At 29.3% G+C, this 23,215-nt stretch overlaps 3 protein-coding genes and 1 long non-coding RNA gene across 8 annotated transcripts in view; 2 read left to right on the top strand and 2 right to left on the bottom strand.

Moving 5' to 3' along the window:
* The window catches only part of LOC113378736 (netrin-1-like), a 299,939-nt gene extending 287,435 nt beyond the window's left edge, over positions 1–12,504 (top strand). For 2 of the 3 annotated variants that reach the window (XM_026619312.1, XM_026619311.1), the window contains exons 5-7: positions 10,395–10,463; positions 10,850–11,048; positions 12,272–12,504. In XM_026619312.1, coding sequence (XP_026475097.1) covers positions 10,395–10,463; positions 10,850–11,048; positions 12,272–12,413 — 410 coding nt within the window. In that variant the 3' untranslated portion in view covers positions 12,414–12,504. The remainder of the gene's footprint in view (positions 1–10,394; positions 10,464–10,849; positions 11,049–12,271) is intronic. The other variant, XM_026619313.1, reaches the window with a different exon arrangement.
* Positions 1–14,687, bottom strand: part of LOC113378739 — a 43,334-nt gene extending 28,647 nt beyond the window's left edge. Inside the window, exons 1-2 of the long non-coding RNA XR_003367218.1 lie at positions 14,517–14,687; positions 13,548–13,606 (exon numbers count right to left, since the gene is read on the bottom strand). This is a non-coding gene — a long non-coding RNA (uncharacterized LOC113378739). The remainder of the gene's footprint in view (positions 1–13,547; positions 13,607–14,516) is intronic.
* Positions 14,688–16,610: 1,923 nt separating this feature from the next.
* On the bottom strand, positions 16,611–21,308 carry LOC113378049 (syntaxin-8). Its single transcript, XM_026618561.1, has 6 exons — positions 21,209–21,308; positions 20,918–21,112; positions 18,361–18,635; positions 16,928–17,020; positions 16,759–16,860; positions 16,611–16,684 (listed from the first exon to the last, which is right to left on the bottom strand). The coding sequence occupies exons 1-6, from the start codon at positions 21,238–21,240 to the stop codon at positions 16,626–16,628; spliced, it is 756 nt and encodes a 251-aa protein (XP_026474346.1). The 5' UTR covers positions 21,241–21,308; the 3' UTR covers positions 16,611–16,625.
* A 1,251-nt stretch (positions 21,309–22,559) lies between these two features.
* Positions 22,560–23,215, top strand: part of LOC113377050 (transmembrane protein 184B-like) — a 35,981-nt gene continuing 35,325 nt past the window's right edge. For 2 of the 3 annotated variants that reach the window (XM_026617221.1, XM_026617222.1), the window contains exon 1: positions 22,560–22,911. The gene's annotated coding sequence lies outside the window, so the exon portion shown is untranslated. The remainder of the gene's footprint in view (positions 22,912–23,215) is intronic. The other variant, XM_026617220.1, reaches the window with a different exon arrangement.

The raw sequence follows: 23,215 nt of genomic DNA, 5'->3' as shown, positions 1-23,215 counted from the left end.
TACCATTACATAATTTATATATTTTTAACAAAAGACTTTGTTATTCATTAACCCGTTTATTACAGAAATAATTTCAAACCAACACTTACATATTAATCAAGCGTGAGAATCGCAACCGTTTCAAAATATTTCGGATCATGATTTAATAAGGTAAAAAGTGCAAAACGTATGCATCGCTGCGGTGGCTGGTATCCCGACGATGGCGATATAAATCCAAAGCGATAACGAAAGAACTCTATGACAAGCACGCTTGTTGCTGTCGGTTTATTTATTAAATCGTTCGAATCGAAAAACTCGCAGCCGCATTTGGTAACGCGAGTCGAGAACCCAACGCGTCGAGATTTCAAGCCGAACGCGGAATAATCGCATCGGACGGCCGCACATGTGCGAAAAATCCGCATATAAGGAAAGTGGAAATACCGTTACCGTGCTAAGGCTTGGGTAATGCATCGCTATACTATATATATAGTCTGCTAATAATTATTAAAATGATCCAATTTAATTATATTGCACCATCCGCAAATATAGAGAGATGACAAGGTACTTCTGTACAAAACTATCATAGTGCCCATTTGGACTTATGGAATCGAACTATGGGGTTGCTCTTGCAAATCTAACATAATCTGCGTATCCTTACTAATGCGCCTTGGTATATTTCGAACTTTTGCATACATAAGGATTTGAAAATCTCAACAGTCAACGAAATGATCAAGATTAGAAGTTTATCTTTTAATAATAAATTAATCCAGCATACAAATCTACTATTCAAGCGATTCACAGACCGTTAAGAAGATTGAGCAAGAAATGGCCTTCCGATCTACCAAACACCTAGCCCAATGTCTGCACGCGCCCTGACGTACATCATCACGTCATAGTTCATTTATGTTTTTATTTTTATATCACTGTTTTTATTTTATTTTTATTTTAACTTTTTTTCGTTTTATATTCAATTTATTGCAGTTTTTGTATTTTTTTTTTTTTTTGCTCATATCAATTTTGTAAATAAGACATTAAAGTCTTGATTAACAAAAATAAATTGTAACAAAAAAAAATCAAGAATTAATTCATCTGTGTACGTATCCATCCATCTGCTTGTTTAACTATTTATCTGTGCACCCATTCACCTGTCTGTCAGTCTACAAATCTGCTAGTTTACCTATCTACCCATTTCCTGACTACCACTCTACCTGCATATCTGTTCATCAGCCTAGCTGCCTACTGTCCTACATGTCCACGTTTCTACCTGCCTGCTTGCTATACTATCTTTCTACTTGTTTACTTACTATATTTCTATTTTCTACCAGTCTGCTCGTAGGCCTGTCTACCTGTCCATATTTCTACTTGTTTACTTATATATCTTTCTACTTGCCTACTTTTCATATTTTTATATGTTTACTTTTCTACCTGTCTACCAGTGCACCTGTACTTGCCTACCCGTGTATCAATAAGTTCATTCCTATATAAATCAATAATGATATGTAATGATCATTTTTGACCACCAAGTGTCAATTTTAAAGTCAAGTTTAAAATTTTTATCCTGCAACCTCTAAACCGCTGGACCTGTCTTCGCAAAAGTTTAATGAATTTATTTAATTTATTAAATTTAATTATTATTTTAATTTAATTATTATTTAAGTTTAATTTTAATTATTATTTAAGTTAAATTTATTTCGCCATTACAAGTGAAATGTTTTTTTGAATAATTCAAATCGGATGCTTGTTTCTCTCAAAAAACTGCCAGTTTTGCACTTTTAGCTTCAGATCTTCGAAAGGGCTGAACCTGTCTGTACCAAGTCTCCCCATCAGTACGAATGTCATTCAAATCGGATGCTCTGTTGCACTTTTAGCTTCAGATCTTCGAAAGGGCTGAACCTGTCTGTACCAAGTCTCCCCATCAGTACGAATGTCATTCAAATCGGATGCTCTGTTCTCTCAAAAACTTAAATTTTATTTCCTGCGCTCTTTGCTCCGAAACGGGTAGACTGATATTTTCCAAAAACAAATCAGCTTCTCTCCATCAATAAGATTCGAGTTTGAAACATTCAAATGGGTTGATCTGTTCTCTAAGCAACTATAATCTCCGCCGAAACTGCCTTTGCCAAAAACTAATGAGCACATTTAAAACTTATTAATTAAAGTATTAATAAGTAAAGTAATTACATTTTAAAAAATTAAATACTTTAATTATAATGCGCCATTTATATTATTTCGTACATTTTCTCACATCCGTAGTAATCGGAAAAATTCATCGTGTGATGGTTAATATATTTACACATTCACATTCTAGAAAACTAATGTGCATATTGTATGCATCACGTTTAAATAATTGCATGCACAAAAAAGGTGTATAAGTTATTTTATATTTTTAACAAATAATAAATTAATCATTACGGCAGTATATCATAAATTAGGTTGATATTATAAGAAGATGTTTACTGCTTCATGATCGTGAGAAAATCCTCAAATTCTCATTCGATTAGACGCAAAGACGCATGAAAATAAAAAACGTTAAGAAGTGAACACACCGTACAAAGTTGCAAAATTGCTTCAACACTATTTACTGTATTGCTTATCGGTGGAGTATGGTTTTCTTCGCTTTATATAACACATAATCTAAAACTCCTTTACAATTCTGCCACGAGACTCGTAAACTTTTATTTCAGTACCGGTCGACGCTTTAATCCCTCGGATCAGGTTAAATTCAATAATGTATTACGCGCTCGTCGCAATCAATCGAGATTCGAATTGCGTGTATATATACATATATATACACTTTTATTATTGATATAAAACTGTTTCGATTTTAGTTTCACTCGTAAAATACTAAATTGTATGATTAGCCAAAGTTAATCGCAGCCGCCGGACAACGCTGAACTGCCGCTATTAAACCGTACATGTTGATTTATAAACCCGATTACAATATTTCATTGAGGCTTTGGAGTTTGATCAGTGAATAAAACAACATTAAATGCAAATGGTGGATTATGCGATCACATAATCGCGTCGCGGCGGCCGGGCTGCCGTTTCGTGGTTCTACTTCAACTAATTACTTAATGACCATTAGATTTTGTCACGAGTTTATGTATACTTTGGCGCACAAGCGAGGTTTCTCGAAACACGCGAATGCCTGCCTGTGTTAGACATGATTAATGTTTTTCTTCTAATTAATTTTATGGATTAACATATTAATTTATCACAAACGAATACATTATCCTCATTTGCACCATAACAATTAATGTAAAGAACATTTCTATCATTCTAGGAAGATTAGAACAAAATTCAAACATGATAAAAACCATTTTTATGAATTTTTTTTTGTGAGTATGGGGAGACTGTGTACGGTTGTGCCACTTTTGTTTATTAGCAATAATTTGGTTAATTTACCAGTTAGCTGGAAGAAAAGTAAATTAAATGGTAATTTGTTTTTGGGGAAATACTGAAATACTGTCCATAGATACTATAGATTCAGTCAGAAAAACTAACCACACAAACAAAAAGCGAGTGTGATAACTGTCCACACATCCGAGGACGGTTATGACAAGCATAGAAAAGGTTAAAAAACAATACATGTCACAACATTTACATGTCACATAAAAACACTAATTGCTAGTAATTAACTACTAATATTCAACTTACTGCAAAATAACAAACAAAGTGATCTATCTGTATACAAGTATCATTTAATATTAAAAGAAATCGAACAAAAAACTTACATTTGGCTCTTTAAAAGCAATTCGGTTTATAGATCATGTTAATACAGAGCACAGACTCAATGCAAAAATGGACACTTGTTCGAACAAACATACTTCATCTTTCCCCTTTGGACCCTATCTCGAAATCAGTATAGTTTAGGTATTATGACGAAAGTCACTACCGTAACCTGGCACAACAGTACACAGGCTCGCCTTCTTAAATAAACATATAAAACAATTAATTATTTGTTATCAAAAAATTGTTTATATATTTCTTCCACCGTAACCATTGCAAATGCTTTACATAAAGTTAAGGTAATAAAGCCTCGAAGCTCAATCACAAATTCATTATTCAGCCGGCGTGTCTAACATAACATCCTGCGTGATTGAATACTGCGAGGAAAATTAATGAACTGCTCTACAAAAGTAGTATCCTGTTCTTTACGAAATAAAATCAAATGATATTTCGCATACCTAATGCCGGATCGCAATCCGCAATTTGCAATTACGTCGAATGGCAGTTATTTTTCCGCTTTGCCAAAGAAGCGGCGGTTCGTAAAGCGGGCGCGTGTTTAAAATTCAATCACAACCATGGCTTAGTACTGGCGCGCCCTCAAATCTCTATCTTTATATATACGTTGATGGTGCTGCACATTATATATTCACAGATATGTGCAAACTCATCGACAGGAAAATGACATATTTATGGAACCAGCGACCGTGGGCTTAGGATGTTGATATAAAAATACATCTATTAAATTATAAAATGGCTTTTTAACCTTAATTGCCACACAGTGATTTAATGGCGTTCGAAAGCTTCACGAACTGAATTGAACAAGAATTATACTATATAGTATTAAGATTACTTTGTTCATATTTAATCTTACTGAATAAATGCAAACTGTCAATTAAACTGCAATTTATTCTGTCAATTCTGAAAATATTATTCTGCAATAATATTTTCAATGAAAACAAATGATGTATTCTAGAATACAAAAACTATAAACACTTCGGTAAAATTAAACTATTCACAATTATACAATTTGCATCAAGTTTGCAATAGCCTGACTAGACTACAACAATTACATTCAAATGGCCAAAAAGCGAATTCATTCAATTCAATACGTATTCATGATTTATTGGTACTCGAGTTAACGAATATTACTAGAGTTTAATTGGAAAATTGTGTGAAAACAGCATTAGTAAACCTAATGACACTAAAAGTACGTGATATACAAATATATTACCTTTCAAACTGAGATAGGAATGATGACGACTAAGAATTATTTCAATATGTATTCATAGTTCACATAGTTATAATTCACGTTGTATCAGAAACATAATATGAAATTTACGCGTTAGCCTTATATAGTAAAACAAGATTCTGTTATGCTTAAATGCGGATGAAGAGATAATCAAATATATTACATTTTGCTATATACACGATTTCTCATAAATCTACACACATTACATATCTGCTTGTCTCAGACTGACATTATTGAGACATTATATGTTTTTTTGTTGAAAATAGCCCTAATGCTAATATTAACAAACAGGTATTATAAAATACTCGGTGTACTTTGTCTTTCGTCTTGTTACAAGAGTGCCTTTAACAAACGCGATTGCCGCTGACAGTACGTCAGTTCTAGCCCTGAGGCGGGACAAGCAACCCTGTACGATGTCTTATCTGTCTTTTGCCAACGATCATCATCCCCGACACAGCGTTCAACATCCTACAAACTGATATACCGTGAAGTTAGTGAATCGACTGAGCTCAAAAACGTGGTTCGATTTATAGTAATTTCTAAAATCCCATGCAAAGTTTGGATTAAAAAAAATCTGATTAACTTTACTATTATTTACAACGATTTTAATGCCATTATGAATTAATTGCCTGATTAAGCTTTACATGGTATTCGTTTTTAACGAAATTTATTAGTTTTGCATTTACACGAAAATATAAACACTAAACTATAATTTGCTTATATCTACAATAAAAATCTCATTGTTTTACTGTCAAAATACAACACTACAAAATGTATGTTATAGTTACGAATTCTTAGTAGTCTATGTCTATGATGGAAATATGTAGATAAGATGAGAACTTCCCGGTTTATGATCAAAACTAAATTTTATGTGTTTATAAACTAGTTTATGTTTGAAATTACAAAAAACCTTCATTGTTTTTAAACTTTGTTTTTAGTTAGAATTTATGCTTAAATTTACTCAAGATGAGCAAATAACAGAATTATTTTTTACAAAATCTATAATTTATAAAAAAAAACTTTATAATTCCATAATGGCAAAGAAATAAAAATAAAAATCTAACGAGTAAAAGAAAGCTTATATCTTTATAAACCGAAATTAAAATATTGAACCGTCTCTGCAATAATGAAAAAATAATAGATGTTGCTAATTTTTATTCAATAAATTAAGCTACAATTTATTAAATGTGTTTGATATTATATATATTAATATTTATTTTTAGTTCAATATATTTGTTATTCATCGAAAACTGACAAAAAAGGGCTTTTTATAGTGATTTTCGTTTAGCACGGTTTTCACATATAAAAGTGAATTTTTAGAGTTACACGTTTTTTATAAAACACATCTTCCATATATGGATGGGGGATCGCTGTATAGTCAGAACTCTTTTTGCGGACAACATAAAGGAGTCATATTTTTATATAGAAGCTAGTAAGCAACTGAGAAATCCTAGACCGATTTTTTTGCGGCGTAAAGTGAACTTTAATTTTCATGCCGCATAACATGATGAATCAGGACATACGACTTACTATACTAAGGATATGTAGTGAAAAACGTTCGGGTTCAAATAATAGAATGAAACAAGATATTTCCCATTGATATAAAATGCCTGTATAAATTTTACTATACACATGTTAAAATTGAATACTAATATTTAATTCAATTTTCTAGTTTAAAAGTTCTATGAATTTATTATTTCAATGTGTAACTTTTTATACCAGTAAAAATTAATCGAAATATTATTTTTAATTTGCAAAAAAAAGATTGACAAGCGATACAAGAATAAGATTTCCGCGTGGGTGCGCATTGGCGAAACTTGGGAAACAGTAGTGTAACCCATCGTTCAGAATTACGCGAGCGGGGTTGAATACTGAGGCTGCTGCTACCTATTTACATATCGAATAAATTGAAAAACTTACTGCGACGTCTCAATTCTCGGTGATTTCGTTGCGAAATACATATATATTTTTACTACGCGAACTCCGATCGTAAAAATCTCGATCCAATTATTTCGCTCTTTATACTCCGGCTCACCTCGCCCCTGACTGATCTCGAGCTGCGGCATAAACTCGGAACTGGGTTGATTGTGTTGTATGAATAAAATATATATAAATATCTGATTTTGATTTACGTGCCGCAAGGGATTTAACTCGAAAAGTATGCCGCGAACAGTTCTCTCCTTTCTGTCTCTAAGGTGGTTTTCTACGACCGAAACTCTGCGGATAGTGATTTGTTTTTACATGCAAATATAATTCAATTTTATGTATGTAGGGTTTCTACATCTCATGTAATCTTATGTCATGATATGTAAAGAAGGTATTACGTCGAAAGCCTTTATGACGGTAGTAAGATTTTTACTTGAATTTCATGTTTTACAATCGGCTAGGCAGTTTTTATTTTAAAGAAAAACAATTCAAATATATGTCTTAAAAGCAAAGCGCTTACTTCAAATCGGAAAATTTAAATTATCAAGCAAATATTATTTTCATTATAAAATTATTCTTCACTTACGTGATTTTATATGCTATACATTAAATGTTTATTTATTAATAATATAGGAAATATTAATATAGCATTTAACAAAATTTATGAAAATCATAATTTATAGCATTAATAATTATTGGTAATACACTTTCTAACGTATGAAATTCGCATTATAATAAAGAATCTTAATTCGACTCAAACATCCTAGAAATATCATTAAAGTAGTATGTACATTGCTTTTGTGCGATTATTTTTAGTTATCCTTCTCATATACATATTTTATGCGTAAAATGATTGTTTGAAAAATATATGTATATACAAATCAAAATTAAATACCAAAATCTAATTAACGAAATTAGATCAAAAAGCTTAGTTTATTTCGAACGAATTTAATATAATAATTATTCCTATACCGCATTATGACAAAACTCGATGAAATGAAGCAATAAATTATAAAACAATATACAGCTTATGTCTATAGCTTAAGTTTCGTTCAATTAGTCACATAGCTCTGGAAGTTGGGCAGTTGCTTATTATTATTAAACACATAGTTCTTGGAATTACGAGTTCCGCGCAAAGTTTTGGGCGATAACTCATAAGAATATTTCCCAACACATAAGAATACACAAATAAATCTACGATATAAAGGCAAAGTGGAGAGTAAGACATAATAGATGTATATTTTACATAAACATGGAAAATTTATGTGGTTTTGGAATTTTTCAATAAACGCTTTCAATTAAATGCCAATTTTTTAAATGGACTGCGTCGCTGTGACTAATTCGGTCAGTACAAATGTGGTCTATATGTTTTAGTTGAAAGTTTCGCATAATACATTTTAATTTATAAGTTTAAGTTTATAATTACAATAAAAATAATAAAAGAAAATAGGGGAGACTGGGTACGGTTATGTCACTTTTTTATCAGCAATAATTTTGTTAATATACCAGTTAGCTAGAAGAAAAATAAATTAAATGGTAATTTGAACATTTGTCTACGTGAAAATACTGAAATATTGTAGGTACCTAAAGACGATGGATTTTTCATCAAGTCAAATCATACAAGAAAAGGACGAGTGTTACAACCGTCCACACCCAAGAAACGGTTGTTACAGGCATAAAAATAGGTTAAAAATTTTAGATATTATTAACACCAAAATAGTTTATAACGACTTTCATTGTCGTTAATAACAATAATATGTAGCACAACATAACATAAAGATTTAAACAAACTTTCCGAAATCCTTTTGTTTTCTTAATAGAATTTGCATTTACCTTTCTCTTTCGTGTTATATCTTAGTAAAGTTAGATTTTTTTATCTGTTCTATCTTCACCCGAAAAGGACTAGTCACAACCGTACCCACAAAATTTGTCATAACTGTACCAAAGTACTCTTTTAAAACAAATCAACATTATGACTGAGCTAAATTATCTAACACTAATTGCTGGTAAGTAACTAATAATGTTCAACTCACAGCAAAATAACAAAAAGTCATCTACCTGTATACAATTAACAGTTATTATTTGAAAAAAAATCGAATATGATAACTTACTTTTGACTCTTTAACAGCTGCTTATCATCTGTAGTACGATCATTTAATGTAAGGCACTGACTAAAGGCAATAATGAGAATTTGCTCGAACAATCATACTTCATCTTTCTTCCTTTGAACTCTATTTCAAAATCAGTATAGTTTAGATGTTATGACTACTGTCACTACCGTACCCAGTCTCCCCTATTGCTTTAATTGTATAGGCGCTTAATTTTTAGAATAAACATTATTCAAAAGAAAATAGTAAAAAAAAAGATAAAGGAGATTTTCATATGTACCTATATCATACATATTTTGTGTACAATAATTACTATAAAAATCATTTGATCTGAAAAATAGCTATATTGTACAGTACTTTCATATTCTATATATTTGCTGTTAGTTTTTCACCTGATTTTGTTCACCACTCACAATCAGAAATTTTTAAAATAAAGTTATACATTTCCTTTTGCAACACTTGAAAAGAAGTATAATTCGAAATTAAATCTCGTCAACAAGTTCAGAAATAGGGGCAATTTAAACAATTAAATGCAACTGACTTGATGAACATCGTAAATTGAAGTCAGCTTATTGTTAACTTGTTAAAAACCTATCGTCCAATGCCATCGTGCGGTCAATTAATATAATGTGGTGTCACTTATTTATGCATTAATACTCATTAAAAGAAGTCGACCCGAAACCATCCTCGACGACGTGTCCCCAACCCGGATAGACCATAATCCCGACTCAGGGACAGATATCAAGTACACTGAAAATGTACTAAGCAATAAATATCATTTTTTATTGCATCTGTCTGTTGATGCGTTCTCATTCTAACGAATCAAAAAATTCAAATATGTTTTTATGTTCTTTAATAAAAGCACGCGTATTGCATAGCACATAAAATTAATTAAAGACAAGTGGCGCATTTCTAATATTTATTCTCTCCATTTCTTAGTTGGAAAAGATAGCATAAGGTGAAGATGTTTGGAATATATAAAATTTTATCTTACATTGGATATAAGTCTAAAGGGTTTCTACTGAAATTCATGTAAAATTTCTTTGCATACTTTTATATTTAATTAATATTTTAATCATTGGATGTAGAGGTACTAAATAGTTGCGGAAGAGACTAGCTCAACAAAATATGCGATGGCAATATCATTGCTACATTCGGGTATATCTTATATAAACAATTATTTTCTGAATATTCATAGTTCGTTTCATCTGTAGTTTAAACCAAAGATTATATATTGTTGTTTGTATTTCACCGTTAATTAGTTATATATGAAGTCATTCGAGACAGCCGTATCATCTCAAATTAGTTAGTTAGAAGCATGTAATTTAAGACCAATACAAATGTGAAAACAACGTTAAAAGAAAACGAACTGTTTTTTATATATTCTTTATATTATGTTTCAGACGAATGCGGAAAGTGTCGAGCAGGGACAAGAAAGTTAAACATAAACAAGTATTGCAAAAGAGATTACGGTAAGTGCTCGGTTTATCGCATTTCAATAACAGTCGACAACAAAAAATGGCCAACTTATTTGTTTTGGGATGCAAAATCATACTCACAATCAATATTTAATGATAAGCATTATCTTGTTTTTCTTAACTGGATTATTTTCCAAATAAATATGATTATTAAAAAAAAACTCTCTTCTATTTTAACAAAATCTAACATAAATAGCAAAAATTATGTACTCATTAAATTTAAATAATTAAAAAACATTCATAAATTTGTGATTCATAATATTAAAATCTGTTCCACATGGGTAATAGTTAATGAAAAAATTGAAACCAAATTTTTTAGCTAACGGTTAGTTCTTATACCAAGGAATAGTATTAAAGTTTATACTGACAATATATTTCAGCCATCATGGGGAAAGTGTTGGGAAGAGAGAGTATAGCAGTGGCTGGCAAAGGAGCCCCGTCCGATTGGGTGCGATTCACGCTGAACGTGCAGGCCGTGTACAAACGCGGCAGAGAGTCGCGCCTGCGAAGAGGCACCATAGCTCTTTACGTCAGCAGCGCAGATCTCGCATGCAAATGTCCGAAGATTAAAACTAATAGGTAAGTTGCATATAAAATTCACAATATTAAGAGTTAACTAGTGGGGTGCATGGCATCGTGCCTTAAGGCAAATTGCTGGAACTTCCCGTACCGTAATTAAAAATCTTGATACGGAACCCAAAAAAATTTACACAAAATGTATACACATTATTAAAATCTCTATAAAATATCTAATAATTTGATGTACATATGTCCAATAAACATTTTTGACCGCCAAATGACATTTTTTTAACTTATTTTTATTGAGAGTCCATAACCGCTGGACCTGCCTTCCCAAAAATTCAATCAGTTCTTCATCTTGTCAATACAAGTAAAATGTTTTTTGAATGATTAAAATCGGACGCTCCGTTCTCTTAAAAACTGAGTTGCTGTTTGTGGCACTTTTGGCCCCGTATCTTCGGAACGGTTAGACCTGCCTTCGCCAAAATCTAATCAGCACGTCACTTTATCGATACGAATCGAATTATTCAAATCGGTTGATCGGTGTTTCCAAAATCGTCGGAGAAAATTTGTATCCGAACATACATACACACACACACATACCTACATCCATTTTTCCCAAGGATTGCCAAAATGTTCAAAAATCTTTGAAACGTAAAGATATATAAAAAATTTCATTTTCGATTTATTGCGATTACTATAACTTATCCTACGGGAAGTTAATGAGTAAAATTTACAAGAGATTGATTATCACTTTAATAGATTTACGTTTTTCTAAACAATCAAAACAAAATATTGGAGAATTCCAATATCTGGAAGCTTCGATGTATCTGTAATAATTTTCAGATACGTTATCAGATAAAAAAAAATTATATTATCAAAATTTTCAATCATTCAATCAAATTAGTGCATATACCTATCTACTAGTGAGAAGCAAAAAAATTTTTTTTAGAATTAACCAAGATGCAAGATGTAAATTACATATATTTTCTATCCTCATGGCTTTTGTCAAAATTTTAGTACAAGGTGAAGCAAACTGAAATAAACCCTACTAACAATTCTACAAATTCTATCAATTAATATGAAAAAATTTAGTGAACATCGTTGCCCATCTTGGAGCAACAACATAAGTATTATGGTATAATATAGTATTATTGGTAGGCAGAAGTTTGCAAGGTTTAACATACTAAGTTTTCCTTGGAATCAGATTGGAATTCCTATATGATTTCATTCAAATGTAAAATATACCATTCAGTTAAATTAAAAATGATTGAACTTTTCAGGCCCTACTTGATTTTGGGACGAGAATCAGAAGGCACAATGCCTGGTCTTACAGTAGGACAAAAATCCATTGTGATCGAATGGAAAGATGAATGGCAGCGAAGAATGCGCAGATTCCAACGAAGAGGACGAAAATGTCATTAGTTTCCATTACTTACTCCTCTTAGTCCATAATATATTTAATTAACTCAACAAATTTACAATGAAGAGAACAAGTTTTAAAAAATATTTCTTAGCTGAAAGAGGAATTATTTTAAATTCAAGTCATATAATTTTTTATTATATTAAATCTCATTTTAAATCATATTTATATACATATACATATGTATATAAATATCAGTGTATATGTATATATATACATATGTTTGGGTAAATATGAGTATATACCCCAGCATATAGATTTGATTTAGAATCACAAGCAATATGATCTATTACAATATAAATTTGAAACCATATCATACATATAGAGTTTAATTATTATTTAAGATATATTAATTTCTAAGCCTGATATAGAAAAGTATTTTTTTGCTTTAGTTCTAAATCTTGTGATATCGACCGTTTTTCTTTGTGCTCATAAAAAAATATAAAAACGCATATGTATTAACTTATGTGTTGATTATGTTTATTGTTTTATCAAAGATATCAATTCCATTTCATACTATTATATTTGCAAATTTCAAATGTCATCATACGAATAAATTTGCAAATGAAATAGGAATGTTAAATTTGTATATTTGCTTTATTTATATTATAGTAGTGTCCTGAAAGTGTTCGATCACTTGGAGATTTTAAAGTGTAATAATAGTCTTCGATGCATATGACGCATAATATGATCATTATTAACATTAAAAAAGAACTAGAAACTAGGATTCAATGAATGTACTAAAATGTATGAATGATGAGTATATGTGAATAATTTTAATTCAGATTTGTGAGAATTTTAATGTTAGAATTTATATAATAAATAATACTTATATGCATACAGATACTTATTCGCATGCTATTACCTACATGTAATCGATAAAAATTTACAAAAATATGACAAAGATATATGAAAGTTATTTTATATTTTGTTTAATTGCAGAAATATGTTATCTGTATAATGTACAGTATTATATAAGCCATATTTTAAATTATTTTCGAACTAGTGAATTTGCTGTCTCATAGTTATTATGATTTTTTTAAATTCTTGATTTTGTAAAAGCTCTCTATAGCTTACTTTTCCGAATATATTCTAAGATATCATTAAATCAATGCCTAAGGTTTTACAGTACTTACCTACATACAGCATTCCAGATGCTCTTGGTTACTCGAAATCAAATTTTGACCTCCATCACCTATAAAAAAATGAAAATTTAAAATCTCGAAGTATAATCGCATTATATGTGAATATCACTAAGATATTAAACTTGTCAGTCCTTAAATAATAAGTTATATTATAAAAACTAAATAATGTATTTAATAGTTGTATGAATAAATGTTTATACTATTTATAACAAAGTAGAATACTGTAACTCTTACTCAATTTTTTAATTATTGACAACTCTTTCCTGAGACTCTAATAGTAAATATAAGTCTTAATTCAACCAACAAATATAGCATATTAAAAATAAGTAAATTATTATTTGTATACATGTTAGTTTGAAACAACAAATCAAGCGAAATGATTTTAAATATGAATGTATAATCATGATACCTACACTATTGTATTAATAATCATAAAATATATGCAAACAATAAATGTTCTTAATTTAAACTTAATTTTACTAACTGAATCAAACCATGACATTTTTTTAAGCTGAATATCAAGGATCAAGTGGAAATAATAACTGACTAGGTGAGAGTGTAATCATGCCTTAAGAAAAGTTCAAAAACTTTCCGGTATAATAATATTTTAAAATACTGTCTTCGTAAGGACTCAGCTTTTTGACTGCATAAATACTCGCTAATAACATAAAGTTTTGTCCTAAGGGCATCGTTTACTAATTGAAATTTTAATGAAATATTATAATTGAACCACTTTTTGTAAGCCTTTTAGATGTCTGTTAGGACCATGAATTTCAGCTCTAATTTTGGTATCAAACAATTTAGAACTTAAAAAACTTATCCTAAATTATGGATTCCCAATAAATATCGATTTATGCACTAAAATCGAAACATATTTCAACAACGTAGCATGTAATAGCATAATAGACACGTTGTGGTGTTCCGAATTTTAATGATAAACGCGATTCAAAATATACTTACAATGATTTGTTAGTCTAATTCGTATCTAGCATTTATTTCAAAATTGATAATAGTATTAATATATTATATCCACATATTGTCTTCAAAGTACACAAGTTTTGAAAACATTCTACTACATTATTCCATCGGATCAACAACTGACAGATAGATCTTGTGAGACCGCTAGCAACAACAAACATGAGCTGTTGATTCAAAAGTTTTTCAAAACACGATGCAAAAATCGTAAACGTGTGTATGATGTTTGGTCCGATTTGCGATCGAACTTCGTATGATGTTCGTACGTACGTTTGAGGGTATTTGCGCAAACACAGATTTGCGCAAATAATCGTATTGCGGAGCGCCTATAATAGTTTCACTTATTTTGATCAGAATATTCTTCACGTTCGGTTTTTTATAACTATAATTGAAGTAATAATAGTTATGAACTAGTGGGGTGCATGGCATAGTGCCTTAAGGCAAATTGCTGCTACGTTAAAAATCTTGGCACGGAACCCAAAAAAATGTGTACACATTATTAAAATCTCTATAAAATATATCTGATAATTTGATGTACTTATATCCAATAAACATTTTTGGCCGCCAAATGACATTTTTTGAATGATTTTTATTGAGCCGGAGCTGGACCTGCCTTCCCAAAAATATAATTAGTTCTTTATCTTGTCAATACAAGTGAAATTTTTTTTGAATTATTAAAATCTGACGCTCCGTTCTCTTGAAAACTAAGTTACCGATCTTGGCACTTTTTGCCCCGTATCTTAAGAACGGCTAGACCTGCTTTCGCCAAAAACTAATCAGCATGTCTCCTTATCAATACGAATCGAATGTTTTTTGAATTATTCAAATCGTTTCATCCGTGTTCCAGAAATCGTCGATGAAAATTTGCATCCGCACACACACATACATCCATTTTTTCTAAGGTGTGCCAAAATATTCAGAAACCTTTGGAACGTAAATATATAGATATACAAATTTTCATTTTCGATTTTTTTGCGATTACTATAACCATGAGAGGTTACTGGCTTTACATATTTCGCGCGGTTAGATTAAATTCTTACGTCTGCATGGTTTTTGGCACTCAGTCTTAAACTTCAAAAAAAAATTTACAATAAGACAGGAAAAACTCAATAAATAATACGTATAGAATTAGGATCACAAAAACAAAAGCCAAAAAAAGAATTTGTTAAAAGTTAATTTGCCAAACATCCTAATATTATATTATAAATCACTAACTCAAATATATCTTACAAATGTTCTTAAAGAAAATTGAATTAACTCTCTATAAACCTACTGATAACAAACAATTTATGAACATGTGAATACAACTGAATGATCCGAAATCACACTTTTTACAATATTTGTACAGAGCCAATATTCGATTACTAGAAATACAATTATCCCATTTAGGATTTATTTTATTATTTACTTTTCATTTATTACAAATAGCAATCAGAATAATAAGTATTCTAAGAGCTATAAATATTAAAAACATGCATATGTGTGATCACATGAAAATAATTGGCAGACAATTTTAAATTTAATAATAGTCACTTAATTGAGCGATTTAATAAACCAGTTCAAATTTCTGGCCTTGGTCTTTATTGCATTCGCAAACATTTTCTGCGTTTATTTGTTATAATGCTTCATATTGGGAAAGTGATTTTTGTACCAGTTGTTTGATGACTGTGTTGGGATGGGATTTTGTTACTGGTGGTGATGAAGACTACTTGCTAATTACATCTATCACTAATGGTATATTTAAATCATTGTGAATAGTTTTGTTGCTTAGACCAGTAAGATTTTGTGATCTGCATGTGGATTTTGGCTAGTGCATCATAAAAATAATAAAAAAAAGTATTATTTCAGGGCAAAAGTTGAAAATAGCATCGCATGCGCTTCAACATATTTTGAAGTGTAAGTACCAGACACTTATTTGGTTCAAGAGCACAATATTTTAGTTTAGAGCAATCAGAAAAATTTCTCATTTCAATTAACTTTTCAAAGAGATTTTCAGAATTGTCAAATTAAAAATAAAAATAATGCTTATTTTTTATGTTTGTATTTGGCAAATATAACAAATATATATTTATAGATAACTATGAAATATTATGATTACACTAAAGCTACTATAATTATACTTATGAATAAGATAATAATTATACTCCAATAAGCTGAAACATGAGAAAAATATTTATATGCATATCAATATATACTATTTAATATAAATGTGTATATTCATACAAACCCCAGGTTGTATCTTTCCTACTGATAACATTTATGTTTTGAGTTTGACCAATTACTCTCAAATCAGTTCGCTCAATATGCACTGCCAAATCATCAATAATCTCTGGAGAAATAATTATATATTGTATAATTATATACAACTTATGGAATCAGTAATTTGTTAAATATACCATTATGTAAATCAACTTCTGTTCCTATTGATTCTGCAATATTGCGTTGACGTGAAATTATTTGAGAAAGATTTTCAAGGCCTCTATCTTGATCTGCATAATATTGAATATAATATTTTAAATATAATTAGAATAATATAAAATATAATTGTATACTAGTAAGTAAATAATATATGCAACAACAACAAAAACATTTTTCCAAAATTGCTTCAAATAAAATAATAATACTATGAGATGGCTAGATATACAATATTTTAACTCAGTATGAGTATTACTATTCAAATTATATTCATCGTTGCTAATTTGACAACACTAGCATTTAATATATCAGACTTTAATACTCTTTTCGAATTTCTTGATATGCTTATACATATATATACAAAATTTTAATTTGATTACCATTGAATGATGGCTAAGATGCTAGCCGAAACGTATGGATTTTAAATAAATAAACTTTTAAAAAAACTCTCATACTATTTTTATTGATGTTATGCCCGAATATTAAACTCAAATTAAACATATATATCAACATCAAATTCAAGACTATTCAAAAAAAAAAAAAAAAAAAATATATATATATATATATATATATATATATATATATACAAATAAGTCTGTTTTTACACGGTCTTTTTGTACACGGTTTTGATATAACACGGTTTGAAAATTGAATATTTTCAATTTTTTTACACGATTTTATTCCATTTAGCACGATTTGAAATTTTATGTACTTAAATTTGTTTTGTCAAATTTAATTTTTGCGAAGTATGTTCATATCACAAAAAAGTATTTATGAAAGAAAAAAGTCTGAAACCATCGATAGTATCGATAGTTTGCGAACACTAGCCCTTTAGCGCGTACAAACAATTTTTACTGGTCAAAGCAAATGTGAATAGCACTAATTTAGGGGAATTCCCTTTATGTGCATACAATAAAATTTACTGGTCAGATTTAAGTAATAACCTATTCTTTTCGTTCACAACATAGATTTTAGTTCCTGAACTTGCCATACATTTAATTTATATTACTTTTAGATTAGAGTGCATATCTTTTTTATCATTAATTACTATGCTTGTGAAAATAAGCATTATATATTTGATTTAATAAAATAAACATGAATTCTTGTTCTTAAAAATTCTTGTTTTTCACTAATTTTAATAGGTTTTAGAGATTAGGAACAAATCACCCAGTTTTGTATAAGATCAATGTCTTTTTTTACACTTTTTTTTTTACACGGCTTCTTCTGGAACCAATCTACCGTGTGAAAACAGACATAGGTGTATATATATATATATATATATATATATATATATATATATATATATATATATAAGATTAACTTAATCATTACAAAGCTATAGCAATAATTCAAAGTAATAATAATTAGAATGATATTTATGCTTTTTCATTAATATTTTATATAAATATTTTACCAGCTAGCATATTCTGCTTCTGTATTTGCAATTCCTGAGTTGATTTGTTCATATAAGCAGGGGTACTATCAATAAGTGGCTCATCATCACTAGGCCCCCAAGAAGCATTTCCCAAATCTTTAAACTTTGAGTTGGAGTTTGATGGATTCAGTAAAAGATTTCTTTCTTGTTCTGCGCTACTTTTTAATTGATTATTAAATTGTTCTTGCATTTGTACCTCTTTTGATTCTAACACTTCTAATTGCCTCGTCCGTCGCTCACATTCTTCTGCAGTTCTATAACAATAATATTTATACAAATTTCATATTTAACTAATAGAAAAATATGTGAGATATTATAAAACTATACTGATGTATTTCAATCACTATGGGCACATAATAGAGAATATATAAAAGTTACTACTCACAAATAAGGCTTATATATATTCTAACAGTGTTGATATATATATATATATATATATATTAGTGATGTGCCAAGTCGAATCAAGTGATTCGAACCATTCGAATCAAGCCTTTAACGACTTGATTCGAATCAGATTTTACTTGATTCGAATCAACTCGTATCAAGCCGCGAAATATTTACTGTGATAAAACATGTGTGAACACAAATTTTCATAAATATAAAAAAAATGTTTTAATTTAATTCAATATTATAATAATATAAATAATAATAATAATGAATATAAAAAATAATAATAATAAATATAAAATATAAATCTTGAATTAAATCATGCGAGTCACCCGCCTTTAATACGCTTAAATGTATCACCCGACTCCAATTTATATGACTTTAACCGCATTCAAGTCGATATGAATTGATTCGAGTTCCTATGACTCAAACCGACTTATCCCGACTTCAAGTCGTTATGAATTAATTCGAGTTCCTATGACTCAAACCGACTTATCCCGACTTCAAGTCGTTATGAATTAATTCGAGTTCCTATGACTCAAACCGACTTATCCCGACTTCAAGTCGTTATGAATTGATTCGAGTTCCTATGACTCAAACCGACTTATCCCGACTTCAAGTCGGTATGAATTTATCCGAGTTCATACTCAAACTGAATCATACCGACTTGAGTTCGAAACATGTGTCCGTGTTTAGCGTATCGACTTATGGAGATGCAGTGCGTATGGGTCTTGAGTGTTTGTTTATTTTTGACTAAGCGCTGAGAGCAAATTTGTTCATGAAATATCAAAAACTCATTTAGATAATAAATACGCGATTTAGATTTTAATTATTATCAAAATAAACTACACAACGAGTTTTATACACATACAAAATTATTATATTTTAATTATGCAAGTAATGGCAAATTCACACAAATGAAATAATATCAATCTTTACAGTAGTGGATTGAATTTTAAGTCATTCGTAAGACGTTAGATTCAGCTCCCTGTTTAGATTAGATCTAAACAATCAATAATATACACATGCATTCGTTCAACGTAAGATTAAGAATATTGTTTTATATGCTTTAGTGATAGAGAAGTGTTTGGTTATAATTTACTGTAAATTCACTTGAAAGATTAGTTATAATTGTAGCTAGTTTATTATTATATATATAGTATAAATGTATTCATCTCTGCACTTTTTGGAATTAATTGCTTACTAAATTAATTATTTCACTTATAAAATTATTAAAATGATATTATTTCTTCTCTTAAATTATAATTGTTCATATATGAACTTGATTCGAATCAGGTTTTTTTCTGATTCGAATCACTCGAATCAGGAAATTTTCGAGTCGGCACATCACTAATATATATATATATATATATATATATATATATATATATATACCAGGTGTCCTAGACTTTGACGTCAAGCCAAAAAAGATAGTAGGTTGATAGTATTGACCTTAACTGTCCTAAATTTCGAAAAAAAAATTACCACTCACTTGAAAATTATGGGCTTTTAAGTGCAACCTGGAGTTTTGGAGAAGTTATATATTTATTTATTAATATAAACGCTAATCGGCCACGTACATTGAATTTATAATTAAACACTAATAATTTCATTACTTAAACACTAATATAAAATTTAAATACTAACATATAATATAATTCATATAAACTTCATGCATTACACTTTGGTAACTTGCTATAATAATTAATTGCACAAAGTTATGACTATTTATCGGTTATTGTTGATAACTTTTATTTTAATATTGTTCATTTAAACTTTGGATTTGTAACCGTAAATAACATTTCTAAGACCACAGTAAAAAATAATAACAAAATTGCCCCGAGTTTTCAAGAATTAAGCCTTTTTGTTAAACTGTGAATTTAAAATATTTTAAATCGGTCGACTTTGATAAAAAGTACTAAAGTATATAGGCAAGATTCATTAAAAGATGGCACATTTAGTTAGGATGTAAAATGGTCAAACACTTGATAATTTTATTATTGAAAAAAATTCAAGTAAAAAATAAAAACCTAAAATTGACATGGTTTTTGCTAATACATTTTACCAGAAAATACCCCGCAGTATACTATCACCCCTTTTTGGCTTGACGTCAAGGTCTGGGACCCCCCGTATATCCATAAATACTTACATACTTCGAGACTTAGAAGATAGATCTAACTTTTGTCTCAATTGTTTCACTTCTATTGAATATTGTTTGAGCCTCAACCTTATGGCTGCTGATATTCTGGCAAATTCATGAGATGTCCTTTGTTCTTTACCACGCAGGACTAATTGCGACATTATTTCACGGCACAATCTCTCACACCCATCGTGCTCGCTGATCCTAATTAGATAAAACAAAAGTGTTAAAGAAAAATTAATACAATTAACTATAAAGAAAAATTAAATTTTTTGATTAAGTATATTAGCTTATTCATACCAAGGATCATTATCTATATTTATAAGCGCCATAAATGTACACTTATTATTAGATTAAATTAATAGCGACATTAATAACAAATCAATGACAGTTGTTAAATGTCAAATATCAAGCTAAGCAACTTAGGAAAAACAAATTATCTCGTAACAGTAGTATTAAGAACGATCACAGGCGGCGCTACTAGTTACATAATATAATATTGAAAATGAGTTTTGAAAATATTTTATTACTCATATTTTAAATGTAAATAACTAATTTTTCACAATAATTAAAATTATTTATTTTGTATTATTATATAATTATATTGTATATTATATAATTATTTATGTTTGCATTTTTTTGTAATTTAAAAATTATATATTTTTGCTGACAAAGTAATGTTTTTTTATGTTCTGCAACGTCTTGTTTTGATTTTAGTTATTTTTATAAATAGTGTATCGTTTTGCTATTTTATAACATTAGTTATTTAATATTATGTGAGTAAATTAAATTATTGACTAGTTTTATTTACACGATTTTGTTATGCCGACATTTAAATGCAAATGAAATTATCGAATCTTTCTCAATGAATTAACACTTTCACGAAAAAGTAAATATATTATAAAAAACAAACTATGAAAAAATAACATAAATATTTTTATTGATACTGTTAATTATATATATGATATTTTTTCTGTCCAAACTGTTGAATAAGATATGCTTGTCTTACATGCCAAGGACCTTAGTCTAAGGTTACTAATTTTAAGTAATATAAGTTTTTGGGTAAAAGTATTAAATACTATTTGGTATAAGATAAAAACCATAGATCAAAATGGATTAAATAGTTAAGCCAGATATATATTAAATAATTAAGCATTGTAAATGGACAAATATTTAATTATTATTTTGGGATAGCATATGGATCATAGATAAGTAAACATAGATATGGATAACATCTAAGAGAGTTCTTTGAAATAAGGTTCAATTCTAAGCTAAAATATAGAATTTAATCGACGATGATTACGCCTCTTTTGCTGTTTGTAAAATTGATAACAATCCTTATCGGTATTATGAAAATTCTACATGATTTTTTTTATTTAGCGCTTGTGCAATTTACAAAATTCAAAACTTATTAAGTTACAATTTTATTCAATGTTTTTGGAGTGCGCAATATTGATATAAATGTTTCTCAATAAAACAAATATTGACTAATGTTATGTTTACATATCTGGTTTTTAATGATCTTTTAAAGGTAAATAAAATTTGCAAAACAATTTTAAAAATTTCATGCTTGCGATTTTCGACGCCGTCAGGTTGTCGAACCTTGATTGCTGGATAATTAATTATTGAGGTATCTCAGTCGAAGCCAAGACGACGACACAGCAGTTGTTTGGACTGTGATGTGCTATTGCATTTGTTTTTCATAAATTGACGTTAATACTTTTATTTTGTTTTTTTATCATTACTGTAATTTTTTAGAGAAAACTATCCTTCGGTAGCGCTCTGCGCATGTGCAAGTGTCTATGATCGAGGTCGTCGAAATGTAAGTGGTGACATTTCAGTCTCATGCTTGTGTTTTACTATTAAAGAGTTTCTTATTTTAGCCCTTTAAAATAGTGAATATGTTACTATTTAGTTAGTTTGTGGTGGACATTGAAAGTGAATTTCGTATTGAGTGAGCAGTTCTCCACTAAAAAGAGGAATTTATAGTTGATTTTGTTCGGGTGAGTACATCTTCCATCTTTTATCATTTTTTGTCTCGAACTTGACACATAAAATGTCAAACTTATGCTCTATTAATGTGTTAACAATATAAGATGTAGGTATACAGACATATAGAAATTATTTTTATTCACTGTCACTTGCGTTATTAAAAATACTGATATTTATTTGGCTGTCAATTTATGTATGCATTGGCCATGTTTATGTTGTTTTCAAACAGCCATTTCCAATTTTCTTGTTATTCTTTTTGAATAACTAAAGGTGACTGTTTGAAATCTATATTTGCACTGAGCAAAATGTCATAAA

The sequence above is a fragment of the Ctenocephalides felis genome, unplaced genomic scaffold (genome assembly GCF_003426905.1).
Source record: "Ctenocephalides felis isolate EL2017-DRISC unplaced genomic scaffold, ASM342690v1 CF-g0.4_SCAFFOLD_01886, whole genome shotgun sequence".
Lineage (NCBI taxonomy): Eukaryota > Metazoa > Arthropoda > Insecta > Siphonaptera > Pulicidae > Ctenocephalides > Ctenocephalides felis.
The sequence above is the reverse complement of the archived record's forward strand: the minus strand, read 5'-3'. Positions and strand labels throughout refer to the sequence as shown.

Coding starts and splice junctions, on each gene's coding strand:
- LOC113378049 (XM_026618561.1), bottom strand. CDS start 21,240: ATGGCGCTTATAAATATAGATAATGATCCTTG. Junction 21,113..21,208: donor AATATAGATAATGATCCTTG/GTATGAATAAGC, acceptor TTATCTAATTAG/GATCAGCGAGCACGATGGGT. Junction 17,021..18,360: donor GAAGCAGAATATGCTAGCTG/GTAAAATATTTA, acceptor AATATTATGCAG/ATCAAGATAGAGGCCTTGAA.